At 42.0% G+C, this 18,103-nt stretch overlaps 1 protein-coding gene across 1 annotated transcript; it reads right to left on the bottom strand.

The window, feature by feature from the left end:
- Nucleotides 1–498: 498 nt before the first annotated feature.
- CA4 (carbonic anhydrase 4) lies at nt 499–17,917 on the bottom strand. Its single transcript, XM_062617102.1, has 8 exons — nt 17,506–17,917; nt 6,859–6,912; nt 6,237–6,407; nt 3,456–3,613; nt 2,707–2,799; nt 2,377–2,440; nt 1,740–1,903; nt 499–704 (listed from the first exon to the last, which is right to left on the bottom strand). Exons 1-8 carry the CDS (start codon nt 17,561–17,563, stop codon nt 516–518), a joined length of 951 nt encoding a protein of 316 aa, XP_062473086.1. The 5' UTR covers nt 17,564–17,917; the 3' UTR covers nt 499–515.
- Between the last annotated feature and the right edge of the window lie 186 nt (nt 17,918–18,103).

Here is an 18,103-nt window from a genome sequence, read left to right as displayed (position 1 = left end):
TGCTCAATTACGTGTGAGCACTTTTTCTTTCCTCTGTGTTGTACCTTCACACAGGACAATGTAGGGATTGTAAGAATTACTCCACATGTTACCATCTTCCTGGTTTGCAGTGCTGAATGTAAACGTGCTCCAACCAAAACCCTTCATAGGCACTTAAGAACAGATTCCTCTTGAAGGTCCTCTGTGTAGCTTGTAAAGTGTCCTTCCAGTACTGTGTTAGAGCTGCAGGCTTGCAGATAATCCATCCTAATGTTTTCTTTAAATCTTTCTTTGTTTTAAATTTGAATCTTCATAGCTTTATCTTACAGTTCCTTTGAATTCTTGTGATTTAGTGCAATGGGTTTCATTGTATATAGGAGCAGCAGCAGAAGTCCTTGGTTAGTGTCTGGAGGAAGACAAGGTTAAATTCTGTATTGAGATATGATTCATGAGTTGACAGGCTACTTGATGCAAAGAACCAACAACAACAGTAACAACAGAAAAAAACACAACTCCAAAAATGAGGTAAGAAGTGTTCATTGGGAAAGAGAACTCAGGATGTACGTAAGCATCAGGACCAACGTCAAAACCTTAGCAGCAGGCAGGAGCATGCTGGCACTGGACCAGTACACCTTGCGCTCGTTCAGGAGCTGAACAGGCCGGAAGTTTTCAGTCATGTAAGTTGAGTTCCTCCCATCAAAGTGGAGTGTCGAGAACTGAGAAATCTGCAGGCATCAAAGAAAAAGATTGTTAAATCCTCTTTCCATAGAACGCTGTAAAATACGATGTTATAAATCTATAGTGCCTTAGTCTGGTTTTGAACTGTATGGATGCATAAACCTTGCAGGAAACAAGGTGATGGAGGCTACTGCCAGACGTCACCAACACTTGACTTCTTTTAACCTTGGAAATCACGGGCACTTCCTTTCTGTGTGAGCCAAATGCTTTGTCCAGCTCGAGGAGCTGGTTACACCAGTCCTCGTGACGCACATAGTCCTGTCCTTGTCCGTCATATCCCAGTGACACCAAGAGAATTAGGGTTTCTTTCTTTGCCTCAAATTTCTGCCTGTTGCATCATGGTGCTGGCCCAGAGCGAGCAGGTGCTCACTCTTGTGCACTGTGCTCTTCTGGCTGTGTGTGGCTGAGCATTGCTATGTGACTGAAGTGATTATGAGCACACTGCAGGTAGGAACTAAACCACAGCTGCTGGCTGTTGGCCAGGCTGTGCTGGCTGTAGTACTGCTGCGAGTCCACTCCAGGACATCCGAATTTCTTAATCCTGTACTGTATTTTTGAGACAGTCATGATTCAGTCTCCTGTTCCAACCTCTAGGACAAACACGGATTGCTTAAAGCTGATGCTGATAGACTCAAAGTTTGCATTTTGAAGTATTCTGTTCTGATATTTACACCACTAGGAGAAAAGAAGTGGGACTTGGGAGTGAGCAGATGACAGCAGTGGAAGTGCTGCTGCTGAAGCACTCGGCTAGGTGTTTACCTGTGGGATTTCTTTGGCTTTCTTTTCACATCGTCATTTCCCCTTCCTTCCCCTTTCCTGCCATTTTTTGAGGGATGATTTAATAGGGTCGAAAAGCTGTCACGAGGGACTACGTTTTGGCTAATGTCAAGCACGTGTGTGTGTGTCATAGGAAGAAAGCAGTGGAGCAGCTAACAAGTCTGGGTTAAATTGTGTGACTGAGCAGGCAGCCAAAGGGCAACCAACCATCAGCAGATCTTCCAGGCTACCCTTCTGTGCCTTACCTGAGAAACACTGAGCTCAACTGGCTTCTCAAATATGGTCCAGATGACACCCTCATAGCAGTCAGGAGTGGTGAGGGAGCCCTCATACCGATAGTACCTGCCAAGGTCTTTCTCAGGTGGGAGAAGAGAGCTCAGCGGCAAAGGGTCCATCTGTGCCGTTTGCCCTAGACAAACCACATGGAAATGTCTCTTGTAACAAGCACAGCTCTGGCTGTTGTTCATCTTTGTCTTCACCTGTGGCTGGTACTTACGGCTGCATAAAGCCCCATCCCCACACGTGCTCCCCACGAGACCCGGGGCAGCCACACTGAGCTGAAATCCCCGAGTGCCCACTGCAGGAGCACATCTCACACACAGCTCTGTCAGCACTCTGCGTGATTCGCTTCTCACTTTGTTTCCTTCTGCAGAAGCAGGAGGACTCATTGTGGCCCAGTGCGGGGAGGGGGGGTGGTTCTTCACTGCAAACATGGAGAACGAGATTTTCTCCATCTGTGATGCTCTGAGTGCTTGACAAACTTCTATCTTTTGGCTCTGACTTTCAAGTAGCAATATCTACTGTAGGTATGACAGGATTGGACCATGAACTGCTCAAAATAAATACCTGTTGTGTTTTGACCAACAAACAGAAGTGTCTTACCTTTGTATTTAATATTCTCTAATTCATTTACTAGAGTTTCATAGTTTTTATTTTCTTCTTCAACCTGAAATGGAAATATGTTGATTCCAAATCACACATTTCTCAACAACTGGTTGCTTTGAATTGCGAATAAGACAGAAAAGAACCATGAAGCTGAAAGATAACAGCAAGATGAATGCAGAAAAGGGTAAAGGAATTAAGTGCTTGTCCTGAATGCCTGCAGAAGATAGAGAGACCAAGGTCTTGGATTACCATAACGTTAACACAATTGATGACTCAGCCAAATTGCTGGTATATTTGAGATGGGCAATTACAAAACTGGTGACATACCTTTACAAAGAAGGCCAGCACAGCCACACCATCCTCGGTTTTCTTCGCTTCTGTTACATCCGCAACATCTTCTCTTATGTGGACAATATGAAGCTGTAACCCAACAGTAAAGGCCATTTATTGTTCATTTTCCTCTACAGTTCAGTGGTGGAAAGGCAGCCTGGCTGCTTCTTTGCACCTGTGCTGCAGCAGGGCCTGAGCTGCTTGGCTGGTCACAGGCTGGGAACCAGCAGCTCAAAGTCCTTGGCCTGAGGCAGGAGCTAGCAGTAAATGGACTGTAATTTGAAGCTAGCATTCATCAACAACGGCTTCATGGATTTTTACATCGTGGTTTGAAAGGGGGTCGTTTTCTTCCACTAATCCATGTGTATCAGCACTGGCACTTTGTCTTGCCTCGAAGAGAATAAATTTTTTTGGTTGCACAGGTCAACTCATGGCTGCAGTCCCAGAAATTAATATATAATCTGGATAAGCAGCCTGAGAGTGTAATCAGACTGTATAGACTTTGAAATGTTTCTCCTCCCAAAAGGCAATATAACTCCAGATTTATCATCTGTCCTGTGCCTTTGCTATGCAAAAGTAGCGTGAGTCCTGATGTTGTCACTTGTTTAGCAAACAAGGCGTCCTCAGTTCTTTATTTCTACTGTTGGGGTTTCATAGGAGAGCTAGCCAATGGTTTTTGTGCAGCAGTATCTTACATAGCCAAAGTTCTTGAGTAAAAGCAGCAATCCAAAACCAGTCTCACCTACCTCCATGGCTTGTTTTTCTCCATCTATGCTGTGCTCTGACCCAGGAAGGTATCGCTGCACACCGGGGGCTCCCCAGTGCAAATGAAATTCTATCGCCTTGTATTTTCTTCCCAGACCTCCACCTCCAATTTTAGGGGATGTGCTTAATGTTACTTTAACTGGGGAAAACAAATAGGTTGTTAAAAAAAATCCAAAGAGATCACACGTTAATAGTACAGGAGAGTAGAGGGATGTATGATCTTGAGATTCAAATGTCTCCTGAAGTCCTGAGTGCACCAGAAGCTGAGCACTGACAAAAGGCTGGCTGAGATTAATTTGAGATGAAAAGGAGAAATATCATAGTCCACTTCCCAGTAACATGCAACAGCATTTGGGCATCCCTTTATAGCATAGGACTTGGAGCTTCTGTTCCCACTTCTACCTAGGATTAGCCCTGTGGACTTGAATGACCTGTGTAGAACCTTACTTGCTGGAGAGCTGAGCTACCCATTACTTCATTTGAATAAATACAATAAATTTGATGATACTTGTTTCCCTTTGTAAAATGGAGGAAAAGGACAGAGAGCTTCTTTGGGTTGTTCCAGGGGAAGGGATTTATAGGATTTTACAGCATCTTTTGGCATATCATCAGCTACTCGCATTTGGAAGAAACCAGGGTAATGGACTGTCTTTGCTTGATTGCACTGAGGGGATTTGTTCACTGTCATTATAACCCCAGGAGTAAGAACTACTCAGACCTTTCAGAAGACCCTATATTCTTTCATTTTATTGTCTAGGGGAACACCCTATGTTAAAGTATTCTTAAAAGTCATCTTGACCATGGTTTATTTGATTTTTAAGCATCTTCCTATCTTCTATTGTCTGCACTGTAACATTTGTTCTAGTCAAGGTGTAAAGATACTCTCATCTATTTTAGAGTAGTGTTGCAACTTCAGCCTAAGCATCTAAGTCATTACATCTATTTGATGTGATGCTTGATCTGTTGTTAACAGCAAAACAACATTTTCTTAGGAGCTAATTTTCTAGTTATAAATTGCCATCACTTCCTGCGCTTGCGACATTTGTGATGTATTTTGTAATGTTTAGACTTCTACATTAAGCACAGTACTTCTCTTTCCATAGGAAAGACTGCTTTAACCTGGATCGAAGCCCCAGAGATTTCATTTCTGTTCTGAATTCCAAATGAACTGGAAGCCTGTGTGAGTCAGTTTTCTTTTTTATCTGTAAATGGATGAGTAACATATCTTTGTGGGCTTTGTTTATTTAGATTGTAGACCTTGGAGACACTGACCTTTGCTGTCTGCACATCACAGACCATAATGGCAGTCTAATCTCACGCAGAGCTTCTAATTGCAGCTGTAGTTTAAGCAATAGCAATTCCAGTTTTGTACTCATTTTAGCACAGGAATTGGTTGCCCTCAAAAGGAAGAAATTTTAAAAGCCCAGACTGCAAAACTAATTCTTTTGCATGGCTGTAAAAGACGAGAGATCTGACCCATCCTTATGAATGCGAAGTGTTGTGTGAAAGAGATTTCTATGCACAGCCACTGTAATGGGGAGATTCTAGAATATCATTCTATAATGGAAAAGCCATTAACCCATACACTAGTGAAAAGTCAAGATATGTATTTTTCTTATGGTCTGTCAAGCTACTGATGTTTTAAACTAGAATCTCTGGCCGTGAAAACCTACCCAGCTGTTTGCCTTCTTCCCTTTCTATTTTACAATAAGGAAATATTTGCCATTTGCAGCTTTCCATTTTAGGGATTTAGCAGTTAAAAACCCCAAACCATCAAAGATCTTAAGAACACTTATAGAATCATAGAATCCCAGAATCCCAGACTGATTTGGGTTGAGAGAGACCTTAAAGCTCATTCAGTTCCCACTCCCTGCCCCGAGCAGGGACACCTTCCACTAGGCTAGGTAGCTCCAAGCCCGTCCAACCTGGCCTTAAACATTTCCAGGATGGGGCATAGGTAGATTTTATATATAGATAATGTTAAAAAGGAAAAAAAAAAAAAGGATAACAGATTTATTTCTAAAGTTGAAGTAATTCAGTATAATATTGTTGAAGTGCCATCATTAGTATTGCTTTTACTGAAGAGAAGTGGAGGAAGTAAAACAGCTCTAAATCACTGTTCACTGATTCACTGTTTACTGATATGCTGTTCACTGAATCACTGTTTACTGAATCAGCAAACTCCCATTGGATTACTTCTGAGTGCAGAGAAAACGGGGTGAAATCTAAGGAGATTTGAGCTCGTTATTAAAGACCTAGCAGGACACACATGTTGTGAGCCACTAGTTGAATGGCTTTCCCAGATCGTGTTCTTCAGCAGAGCTCTCCTTTGTGTGGAAGCAAGGGTCAAACAGGTCAAGCACAGAAATGAAACCTATAGGAGCATTCAGTAGAAACCTCTGCCAAACCCGTTGTCCTGAACCCCTACACCTACCCACCTCTGTTCCTAGAGGTTGTTTGATTTAGAGGTTCCCTAAACATCTTGAGTTCTGTTTCTGCACATGCACAGAGCCGCTTTCTGCTGAGATACTCAAGGACCATGTCCGGAACCCCAAAACCAGGTAATTCCCACAAAGTTCCCAGAAAGCCTTGGATCAGAAGGTATTCTGAATGTTTAACTTCTGAAATACAGGGGTGCTCTCTTAATTCGGCTTACTTGCTTCTAAGTAGCAGTAGTTATATCTAACCTTGCCCACGGTGAATGCATGGTCCCAAGAAGAGGAACAAATAAATCCCATGACAACATATTTGACAGTACTTGCCTGTATGTCCATTGTTTTCTATGTTCCATTTCGAAGACCCCTTCACATCATACCCTTCAAAATTCAGTGGCTTAAGGTTTTTGTCATAGGTGACATTTTTGGTGACAATATTGACAGGTGACTGTTTGTTCCCTTTGCAGACGGCATCTGTTAGATACCATTCTTGAGGAGCTGCGTAAGGATGAAGAAAAGAATTTCTTTCTGTAGACAGCAAATCCTTGATAACCCCAAATCACCCAACAGTCAATTTGCTCTTGCTTGGGAAATTGGGAACATCTTTGAAGAAAAGGTCTTTGTATGTTGGAATGCAATCCAGCACCTTTCTTAGCATGTTATTTTTGTGGATTTAAAATACTCATAGGTCATAGGGTTTTAAAATAGAAATACTTTGTAGCATCATCCGTGGTTGAAACAAAATTAATATTTAGCCCAAAACACTGCTATCTTCAAAATGCCATTCTTTAGGTACCCTCTATAGCACTTACATTTACATTTAACATGATCATGCAGCGTTAAATGAGGAGTTGTGTGAATTTTTGCATTATTTCTATCAAGAAGCCCTTTGCAAAAGAGAAGAATCCAAACACTAACGGGACTGGGAAAATGAACTGTTGAGCAGTACCTTCGCAGGACGGCTGTGCGCACTTCTGTGACTGATAGCACCAGTGGTGTCCAACTACAAAGAAAATAGAACCATCAGGTGTTAAAAATCAGATGAATGGAAAGCTGCAGATGGGAATGGATTTGTAACTTGTGATGCTGACACAGTGATGACCGGGCACAGAGCTTTGACAATGTCTTGGTATTGTCTGCCCGATTCTATTAGAGAAAGATGTTTCATTTCATAAATACATAACCAATGGCTGGTAAGAGGTGAGTGCTCCAGCTGGAAAGACATCTTCAGTTGCTAGAGATTTCTTAGCAGTATGAAGCACACCATCCGGTGAGTCTAGCTGGGTTTTAGCATCAAATAATCCAGATGAAAGCATCAGAATCCTGCAGTGAGTAGCTCTGGCCTCTCTCTGGATCTCCTGTCTTTAATGCATCAGTGTATACCTGTTAGTATTCCTTCCAAAAACTAGCAGGAAGTGTTAGAACGCTAGCTAGGTTGCAGTTCCGAATAATGTGGGTTTGAAACCTTGGCTTTGGTAGCTCCTTGAGGCAAAAGTTCCACATCTGAATATATGCAGTGTTAAATAAATTTCCTTACATCAGCTCTGCACTTGCCATCCTTCCGCATACTTGTAAATTCACGTATGCAGGATGACTTCCCTCACTGTTCCAGAAACTATTTTAAAAACGACTTGGTGCAATAAGGAATTTTGGGGAATGCAGGGTCTCATTTCCCAAAAGACATGAAGAATCTTTAATTCAGCTGAGCTGTGAAACCACACTGATGGCTGCAGAATTCTTCAATAGAACATCTTAATGTTACTTTTTCATTGTCAGAAGAAAATGAAATTCAGAGGAAGAGCTGATTTAACTGAAGTATCTGGTCAGGAAAGTAAGGACTATTAGATCTATGCTTCAGTGGCTGTTCATGACAGTTACAACGTTCAAACGGACTTTAACAGGAGCAGTCCTCTTTTCTGTTTAATCCATAACAATTCAAACCCTCTTTTAATCATGATTAATACTACAGGTTCTGTTGGCCTATGGTTTGTGAATTATAGACATTTTAACCAATGGCTAATCAATTCTAGGGGTTATTATGGAGAAGACCTGTCATTTGATTGCTAATTGCCATAATTTGTGATCTTTTATAACACGTCTGCTGGAAGGTTCATAACTGCTTCTAACGCCTTCATATCAGTAGCACAGCAATACCATCCATCTAGTCAGTATTTAGCAGCTATAAGTAGATAGCAAATGTGACTAGCTTTAACAACTGAGGGACACTTGGGTGAGTTTGTAGCCTGAATATAATATATTAAATATATAAAATTAATATAATATATCTAATATAATAATATATTAAATTTAATTTATAGTTTTACTGTTTTAATATTTTAATTCTAAATAAATATATAAAATAATGCTGTTTCAGTTCATCTCTCACAAAAATTTATGCTGAAAACTCTGAATAATGTTGACTCTTTCTGGTTTAGCAAACATTTAGCGCTACTGAGAAGAAAGGTAAAGAGCATCGCTACATTTGTGATGTAAGTGCACTGATTTCTACGTTGTTGGGCCATTAATGTTTTGTAATGACCAGAAAACTGGTTTTGACAAGGATTTAGTTTTTGACTCACTTCTAAACACAACCAAAACTCAGCCTTCGGACCTGCCATTTCTCAAATGGATTGTTGCATTTTCTCAGGCCTGGGTACACAAGACAGAGGCCAGACCTCCAGCAGCACAGAGCGGAGCAGTTTCTCATCTCCACTGGGGAATGACCACAAGTTCCAAGCACAGAATGTCACCAAGTCACTGTTCTAATCCATAAATGCCTAACAAATGCCAGGTAAGCCAATCTTCACAGCGCTTGGTTCTGTTTCATACGTGTTAGTGTTTGCATGGGTGAATGACTACAGACATGTTTTTGGCAACTGCTCTAGACGAGTGGTCAGTGTGTGCTTTAACAATAGCTGCACCAGCACCCTGTGATTGGGAGTGCTCTTTCTTTGTGAGTTATATGTTCATGAACCTTCAGGAACAAAAGTGCTGCTCTGCAGGAGCAACCTGGATGCAAATATTGCAAGGTGGCAGCATATATGCAGCATGAGAGGAGAGTTACCAGCAAAGATCTGGTCTCAAAGTCGCTGGGGTGTGAGTTAAACCAGGGACGAAAGTCCTCAGGTGAGGAATCAAGGTCGATGGAGGTATTCTGCTCTGTTTACTATAACTTCTTGGAACAAGGTCTGCTGTTCTGGGCTTGTACAGTGCCTTGCACAATGGGAGTGTGATCGTGACTTAGACATCAAAGCATTACTGTAATGCAAATCAGATTTTCCGGTCAATATGATTCACAGTTAGGAGTAAGTGCAACGAGTTCATTGGGTGCAAGGTTGTGGACCATGACCACAGAACCCTGAAAATCAAAGACAACCACAGGAACCACCGAGGGAAGGTAAATACCACCAAATCACATTGTTAGTGGTCCTGACGTGGTGTCTCTGTACCAGAGGAATGAAATGGAAGTGGGTTATGGAGCCTTTCATTGCTGTGTCTGGGTCCAGCCCTTCTCAAACAAAGCAAAGCTGACTTTTTACTAGCTGGTAGGTGTTCAGCAGGCTCATGCCTCAGGAGACTGAAGCATAACCACGCTCAAAATGCTTCAGCCTGAATGGTAAGACGATGGGGAGAAAGAGTTTAAAAAATTAAAGATAAAGAATCCAGCCTTCAGGTGGCCACTGCTGCCTTGCACCCAGCACTGGGAGTATTCTTCCCTTCTGTCAAATGCAGCGTGCACCCAATGATTGGTGTCTGATCTCCGTGAGCTTCCTGCAAAGTTCCTAATGTCTACAAACTAACAAAAATGAAGTGTTTTCTATCAAGCACTTATCACAGTTGTGGTTTAGAAGGTGGGATGGTATCAGTGAAGTAGAACAGGTTATAAATTCAGCAGTTCATAAGAAAAAGGTTAAATTTTAATAAGTGAGCTAATTAAACATTGCAGAATGCAAACAATGATTTAATGTTCATTAGGAAAGGGATTTTTCTTCTGATTGGTGGTAATATAACATCAGAGAGCAGGATCTTCTCTGCAGATGCTGCTCAGGAGGAATCAAACTGTTTCACTTGCAAGGATTTGGATTTGTTTGTGTCAGGTGAGATTCCTCCGTGCATATAGAGAGCTTGTATTTACAGTGCTCCTTTCCCCCCCGGGCTTTATGGCTTTATTTCTGAAGCACGAAGGAAAGGTACTTGTCACATCCAGTCAGTTGTCTGTGGTCTTAGGCATGATTATGCCCTAAGGTATGTTGTCTAGTCTAGTTTTAATTGTCTGAGCGGCTCCTACCACTTCCCTTAGGAGACTTCTCCACAGTCTATTAGCCTCCACTGTCAGGAAATGCTTCCTGTTGAAGAGCTTATATTTTCCACTTGCTTATCTGCATCCCATCGCTCCTAGAAATATCACTGAACCACCCTAAGCAATTCTTTTCCCTCCTTGATGTTTACAGCAGTCAAATATTTCCTTCATAATCTGTAATTTCTGTTCTTCCTTCATCCATCCTCTGTCCCATCTCCTGATATGCCCTTCACCTTTCCACTGTTTCCACCCCAGAGCTCCTCATCTCTCTTTCTCTGAAACCCATTTCTTACGGGGACCCTGCACATCTCTGATCCCACCCTGCAGTCCTCTCACCTGGCTGTTCTTCCCATCAAACCTCAGCTCCCCCATTCCTTTTCCTGTTGTTTCTTTTATTGCCTGGAGAAAAGCAGCAGAAAGGGGAGGGTTTTGTGGTTTGAGGTTTTTTGTTCAGTCTGTAGTTGAGTTGCTGAAACCACTGCTGTGATATGAGCTGCCCTGGAGAGTTTCACAGCTTACTTCTTGCTGGTATGCGTGAATCGAGCCATGAGCATTCATACCTTGCTCAGCATAGTGTTAGATGCTAGACAAGAGTTCCAAAAGCTCCTTGCCTAATTGGCATTAAATAGAGACATTTGCACTGTTGTTACTATTGGAAGTAATATAATTCAGTATATATGTATATATATATACCTGGCCTTAACAATTGCTATATTATCAACTGTATCTGGCTATGAAATCAAGAACCCATAATACAATGTAAGTGGTGATGCACCTTGACTTTACTGGGGTTTAGTTTAGAGTAGGGCTGAACTAGGCTGAAGGCCTCCTCTTCCTTCCCAAGGTTCAAGACAGTTAAATTTAGGGAGTCTCTCTTGGCAAGTAAGCAGTCCTACTTATCTCTGTTTCTTCCTTGTCAAATTTACAACTGGTTTCCTGACCAAAGCTGGTTTTTAGCACCAGAATAGCTGGAAAACAATGCTATTACGTCTTGTTTTCATTTTATTGTGAATGTTTTCAATTGTTTTAGCTATCAAGCCTAGCTCGGGAACTTGAGGCAAAAGAATTCCTTCAGCTGAGAACTCCCTCTTCTGTTCACTTACGCAGCTGGATGGAGGACAGTGCTTCTGGCTGGAAGCCAGGCTGTTGGCAATTTGCCGATGTGCTATTGTGTGATCTAGGAAAAGACCCTTAAGCCTTTTTGGATCATGGTTAGATTGCCTGAATTCCATAAAAGTTCCTAAATCTTCTTTGTCCTACTTGTTCCCCGCTTACTGCCCTACTTGGACCTACTGAGTTGCTGCTTGGAAGCCCTCATCTCCGACTCGGTGCCATTGGACAGGTTGCACTCAGGCTAGCTGAAAATTGCCCTTTTTATTTGTCCATTTGCACACAAAAACTTACTGAACCAGGTTTTGTCCTGCCCAATAAAGCGGTTCGAAACATATTGATTTTGTATGTTGATGGTTAGCTGTTTTTATTAACTATATTTAATCTCCTGAAGTGTGAATGACCTTTATGCCGCTAATAGCCTGAAGTACTGAGGCAGTAAGAATATCCTCTGTTACGTTTTACTGACAACCCCTTCTCTGTCCCTGACTGGCTCCTTTGTTTGTCCCTTTAGATCTCTTGTCACCCTCTTTCAGCCATGTCCTCACTGACAATCCATTGTTTTCTGAGGCACACAGCTGATAGCGCTCCCGCTGCACTGCTGCTTTTCAGAAAGCCCAGGCTGCCCTGAATGCCATAGCTCTCATTACAGCTGTACTGCCCACCGGTTTCCAATCCACCCCAAAAATCCCTTGTAACCACTGGCTCTGCAGCCTGGCCTTTTCTATGAAAATGGCAAAACCTAGTTTTGCTTGTGGTATATTTTTAGCTTCAGTTTGTGTTGGGTTCACTCTATTTTTAGCTTGCTGTGTAAAACTTACTATCTTTAGTACAAAAGACAAAGCAACATCAAAACAAGTGGGCTCTGTCTTTCTAATTGAGCTTGCTGAACACAATGAACATATATACATAAAAGTCTATTTATACATTCTTAAGTATTATGCATCCTCAGGAAGTCCTGATCAACTACTTTGATAGGCGAATGCAGTTCCAAATGTCTGCTTCTGGATTGATGTATCTCAAACCATGTCAAAACAAGTGTTTGTGATCATTCACGTCTCTTCTAGTCACTTTTACCTGGAACTTCTAATAATGACACACATCTGTATGTATTCCAAGGTATTATTGGGAACTGACCTTGAAAATAAGCTTTATTGCAGGAGTGAAGCATTACAAGTAAACGTACCTGATCAGAGCCCAGTGTTTATAATCTGCACGTGTAGCCATGAATCACATGCTGAATTGAGCTCTCTGTAATACATATAAACTGAAGGAAAAACCCAGAGATTGGAGGATTCTAGGTATGCCCTATAAACATTTGCAAACTACTTCCTCTGTGTCAGAGAGTGAGGGAAATGTTCTCAGCTGTGACCTGTGGTACTGTTGTAGCCTCTGTCATATATATGTGTCCTCATAAATTTGCTGTATCAAAGCAGGAAGCTGGCTTTTAATAAAAACTGAGTATCCAGGGCTAAGGTGATTTGCTTCTGTGGAGTATTTTGCTTTGCTTTGTTTAATAAGAATAAAATTCAGAAATATTTCTCTTCTTTTGAAGTATTTTTAAAGTGTAATTCATGCTATTTTTGGCTTTCCTTTTGTACTCTTTTGTGCTGGGTTTATGACAACTGATCCTATGACTGCAAATGCAACTAAAAAGCTAGTAACAGGCCATTAGATATATTGTGCAACATAACAAAGCATCTCCTGCAATGCCATTAACAGGGAAAAAAGCCTGTTCGCATGGAGACAGACACCCAGCTGAAGAGCTGGACCTTGCAGCAGGAAAGCACCTTGGCTTGGAAGCTGGAGAAGGACGAGGTGATGCAGCACGTTGCAGTTCTGCATGAGGTCAGCTAAACAGTGAGTTAATACAAATTGATGACAGTGGAGTGTACTCACGCTACTCAGGCCAATCCTTAAATGGAGCATTCGTAATGTGATTGGATCCACCGTGTACGTGGAAAATTGCCCGCTCACTGCTTGTCACCAAAGCAGGCTGCAAACCAGTGAACAATGATTTTTGAACTTGGGAGCTGTGATATCCTTGGGTGCATCAGCCTTGGTCTGCTCAAGAACCTTGATGCTTGTTGAGGCATCGCACCGATGTATGCTGCCTTAGGCACAGCATAGAGACACAAAGCAGGGGTCCTCTCCCCTGTGGCATCAGCCATTCACCTCTGCACGCTATATGCAATCACTCTCCAGCAGTTCAGAAGCCATGCAGGGAGGAGGCACATCTCATGCCCCTGCACTGGATTCATACGTGATGGAGGTGGGCTTGTAACACATGTATGTGTAATTCTCTAAGAGGAAGTCAGGATCTGCAGATGAATGCAGATTACAGCAAGATGTGTCTGCACAATACATTTTCTTCAATAACTTCACATACAGACTAATGTGAAGAGGATTGAGGCATTCCTTGTATGACACAAATTCACCCATTTGTGCAGCTGTATCTGAATGCCACCCCTGGCAGGCTGCAGAAATGTAAGGTGTTAAAAACATTTCAAAGCTTATTCCATATATGACTTTAATACTGTCTTTCAGCTGCCTTTCAGGAGTCTTCCAGTGATACACCATGTTGTTTCTTCGCCTGCTGGGCTTGGTTCTGTCCCACAGAATGAAGCAGGCAGTTAGAGCTAGCTGAAGAGCTGCTCCCTGTCTCACCTGCTGCTTTGCCACAAGCACTTTGCTGTCTTTTGCTGAATTTTAGTGTCAAAGAGAGAGTGAAATTGTTACAATGCCTTACCACTTTGTGCCGTTATCACAAACTGGGAGAAGAAGTAAGTGTACTCTGAGATTACAGGACTTTCATCTTTAGATATCCTGGGCAAGCACTCTGTTCGTTCTTCTCTCGGGCTTAAAACCCCTCCAATTGCAAGACAGTGAATAAACCCCAGCTCACTGTAACTGGCTCTCTTATAGAGTTTGCTTGCTAAAATTTGATTGCAGGATCAGTGTTTAATGGGAAAGTACAAAAACCTCAGAGTTTCAAAGATATTAAGTATTCAGTGCTGCTACAGGTTCAGCACAGATGATGCAGATAGAAAACTCTGCTACCTGGAGCCTGCTTGTGCAGTTTACACAGCTATATGGAGAGGGGAGAGCACAGAGCAGTGTCAGTGGATGTCTCTTGCTCTCCGTGCACACTCAGCAGCCTGACGAATGTGAGCTCTTGCTTCTTCTTGCATACAGTGGATCTGCCAAGGGTGGCATTCACTGGTATGTATGGACGATGGCAGGCAGACTCAGATAAGCCTCTAAATCTATTTCTGCAGCTTGAATTATTACAAGGAAGGAAAAGGAGGAAGCCCAAAGCAAAGTATCCTGCACAAAGATCATAACTTGAGATCAAGCTGAGATAACTGAGGTAACTGCTGTGAGATAATGTCAGTGATAGGTTGTCAGTTATATTTAATCATGTGCCAGATTATGTGGGTGGAGGGAGTGAAATTCAGGCAATCCATAGCTCCTAAAGCACCTATGGATTACTGCCCTTTCTATGTGCTAGGTCTTGCCTTGCCGTTCTTCTTCGTCTTTCTTAAACTGAAAAAGCAACTTTTCATCCTAGAGTGCACCTGAGGAGACCAGCATCCCACTTTTGCCAACCCTAAAATTAATTTGAAATACAACTATGTGTACAGCCTATGCCATTAGAACTGGAAGTGGAAGAAGTTGCAGCATCTTGTTTTATGCTACTTCAGGAGATACCAGTTATACCTTGTGTCTGAATGGCCCTGAGGAAACATCAGACTGAGAATTGATGCTGACAATGTCAATGTCAGCACGGGGATGTGAATTTTTGGTTTGTGAAAGTTAGAAGTATGTCAGTAAAAATACAGAAAATCGAAGGAATCATGTTCTATCATGCATCAGTCCTTGGAGCAGAAGAGCAGGGACTGTGGGAAAATGCCTTATCATGGCTATGAAAAAGGTTCAAACATGCTGGAGTTCATCCTGTTCCTCTTAAAGAACGTTTTTATCAGTAACACTTGGAGCTTGCTGTCACCCTGCCACAAGGCTTCTAGATGGAGATTTATTACTGTCCTCTGCAACTGTTGTTCTCTGAATGGCCCTAGACTGAATCTGCCATTAAGAAAACCTCTTTCTCAAAAGGTTTGGAATATTGCAGACATTCTGCCTCTCTTCTAATAGCAGTACCAGCGGGTCATTGATCTCTTAAAGGAATCAAGCAAGCCATTTGAGGTGCATCAGTGCAGCTATTAATGGAATATGCTGAGACCCGTATAAGTCAATGGATGAGATGCTGGATGAGGGTTCAAGCTAGATGGTTTCTCTTCCTGCTGCTGCTTGATCTCTGGGCAGGTGGCTGCAGCAATGTGCCTCAGTTTCCCTTCTATGGAATGGGGATAATGAAGCTTGCTTCCTTATAAAGCCCTGTAAGGACTGTCAGTAATAATTTTATAACAGAGGAGCTGTGATAGTGAGACAGATCAAAGCTGAAAGCGATTTGAAAGATAAACAGTTATATTTACTATTTAAGTGCAGTGAATTATGAGGCTGCCCAGATTGGAAAACCAGCCCTGGTGGAGGTCTGTTAGATGAGCTGGTAAGGGGATATTGCTCAAGCTAGCTCTGAGAAGTGACAAGATAGAAACGAAAGGCTTGCTTTCAAACAGGATCCCGTCCAAGTATGACAAAAAATCAATTAGGCTGATTCGCAAAAGTTGAGGTTTCTTGAAAACTGCTTAGCCTTTAACTCAGCATAATGTATCCTGTGAAACTTCTGCCTCAGGAAAAGGTTTGCATAAGAAGGCTGGGGCGAGAGCCGGTTTCATGCGTGTTAATGACTGTGTTGTTTCCTCTGCATTCAGGGGAGAAAGTGGAAATGATCATGGTTGGGGGAAAAAAGCAACAAAAACTTGTTACATCCATTCCTTATCTCACTTCCGTCTGCTCGGGCATTAATTATCACCGCTAATCCAATAAAGCCCATAAAGGATTTCTAAATAAGCCTTTCGAGATCCTGTAATAAATCCCTTCCTAGAGCAGTAAACTGAGCAAAGCGTTGATCAGTCAGTAATCAATAGCAAGCAAACACTAGTTGTGGACTTTGGAAAAGCAAAGGTTCGTTGTGTTTCTGTTTACCTGTCCCCCATGGGGGAAGCCTCTGGGGAGAGAATACCTACAGCATACAGACTGAAGAAGAGGGGAGGTATTTGAACCATCAGGTAAGAACCTGGAAAAGGCAAGCTACAGTGTCGTGGGTATGGCAAGTTAATTAAAACCAGAGAAATAGAACATGGAAGGGACCCCCCACCCCTGCTTCCCCAGGGCTGAGGCTGTGCTCCTTAAGGCACTTTCTGAGCACCTCAGACCGCTGTTACTTTAAGTCTGACAACTGAATCTTGATCTGCTTTAAAACTGTGTCTCTTTAATAGGCTCTTGGTGCAGTGCTTCCCTCTGATACCACTGATAATATTGTATCTCTTTTTTTTCCTTAATGCAGTCTAGTCTATTTTAGTGCAAACAATAGATCCTTCATTACCTTTAGGAACTGCAGTGTTTATCTTTAATTTTGAGGCTGTGTGCTGATATTTACATAGGGAAGGGGGTTTAGTCTATGTTATAGCATTGCTGATCAAATAGAAGCATAAAAATACCCTCTGCATTTTTCAATACTAATTATAGACCGTTATTTAATCCAGGCATCGTAAGTGCATAGTGTACTTATGTACATAGTGCACAGGCTGCAAAAATAGATGGATGTGCTGAGCTAATGCAGCAGCAAAGACATATTGTTCTTTTTCTCTCAGTGGGCAACCGTAAGATTTTCATCTTCTATCATAAACAGCAAAGCAATATGAGTAGAAAACTAAACCAAGCTACTTGAAGGTGTAAGAGGTTCATAGAAGTTTGATTTTTTAAATGTACAGATGTAGTTCACTATAGAGATCAAGTCAAACCTCATTGATTTTTCTTAGAGGAGGAAGGCAACTAGACTCTCTAAAGGTGAAAAATCCCAAACCCACTCGTTCATTCATGAGAAATCTGTGCTTGATATTTTAGCACAAATAATAAAAGGCAGAGAAATAAATGAAACAATCTTCCTTCGACATATAGAAGAATTAGAGAGTCTGTACGCTGTGTACTGATACTCAGAAACAAATCATAAATAAGAGTAACCTTGGTACATGGGGTTAGAAAGAGCAGACAAGGACTTACCTACTGCTTCTGTCTTGAGAAGGTGCAGGGAGAACAGAACAAGGAACAGCAATTCCATTATCTATTTTAAATAGGCTCAGTGTTGAAACCAGAATTGATTAGACTTCTTAGTATGTGATCATATTTCTGCTCTCAGTTTTATACTGGAGTAAGGAGTCCTGGACAGACCTGAAAGCCATAGCCAGGAAGGTGAACTCCTCCCCTTTGTAATTTCTCCAGATTTACCCTGCTCCTGATTTGCTTAAATGTATTCATTTCTACAAAACTAGTGGCAAAAGGAATAAGGTTTTCTAGCACTAAGCAAGTAGCCCGGAGTGAATACCTGATACTCTGCAACCTAGGCACCTTTAGGAACTTCAAATGCTACATTTTTATGTACTGCCAGCTTTTTTCCTGCCAGCCCACAGGACATTTGATTAATGCGTGCTTTAAGGTTACTGTTTAGCTCCAAAAAACTCCAATGAAACAAACAAAACCCCAGCTCCCTCGCCCCCACTCCCTACCCCACCACCCTCCAAACAGCAGCTCAGCGATGGAGGAGATTGGAGACTGGAAAAGGGGACTGCTGTGTGCAGTAACAGGGAATGTTTCTTAGGTG

Source organism: Pezoporus occidentalis, unplaced genomic scaffold (genome assembly GCF_034315485.1).
Source record: "Pezoporus occidentalis ecotype Australia unplaced genomic scaffold, CSIRO_AGI_Poc_V1 ctg192, whole genome shotgun sequence".
Taxonomy (NCBI): Eukaryota; Metazoa; Chordata; class Aves; order Psittaciformes; family Psittacidae; genus Pezoporus; species Pezoporus occidentalis.
The sequence above is the reverse complement of the archived record's forward strand: the minus strand, read 5'-3'. Positions and strand labels throughout refer to the sequence as shown.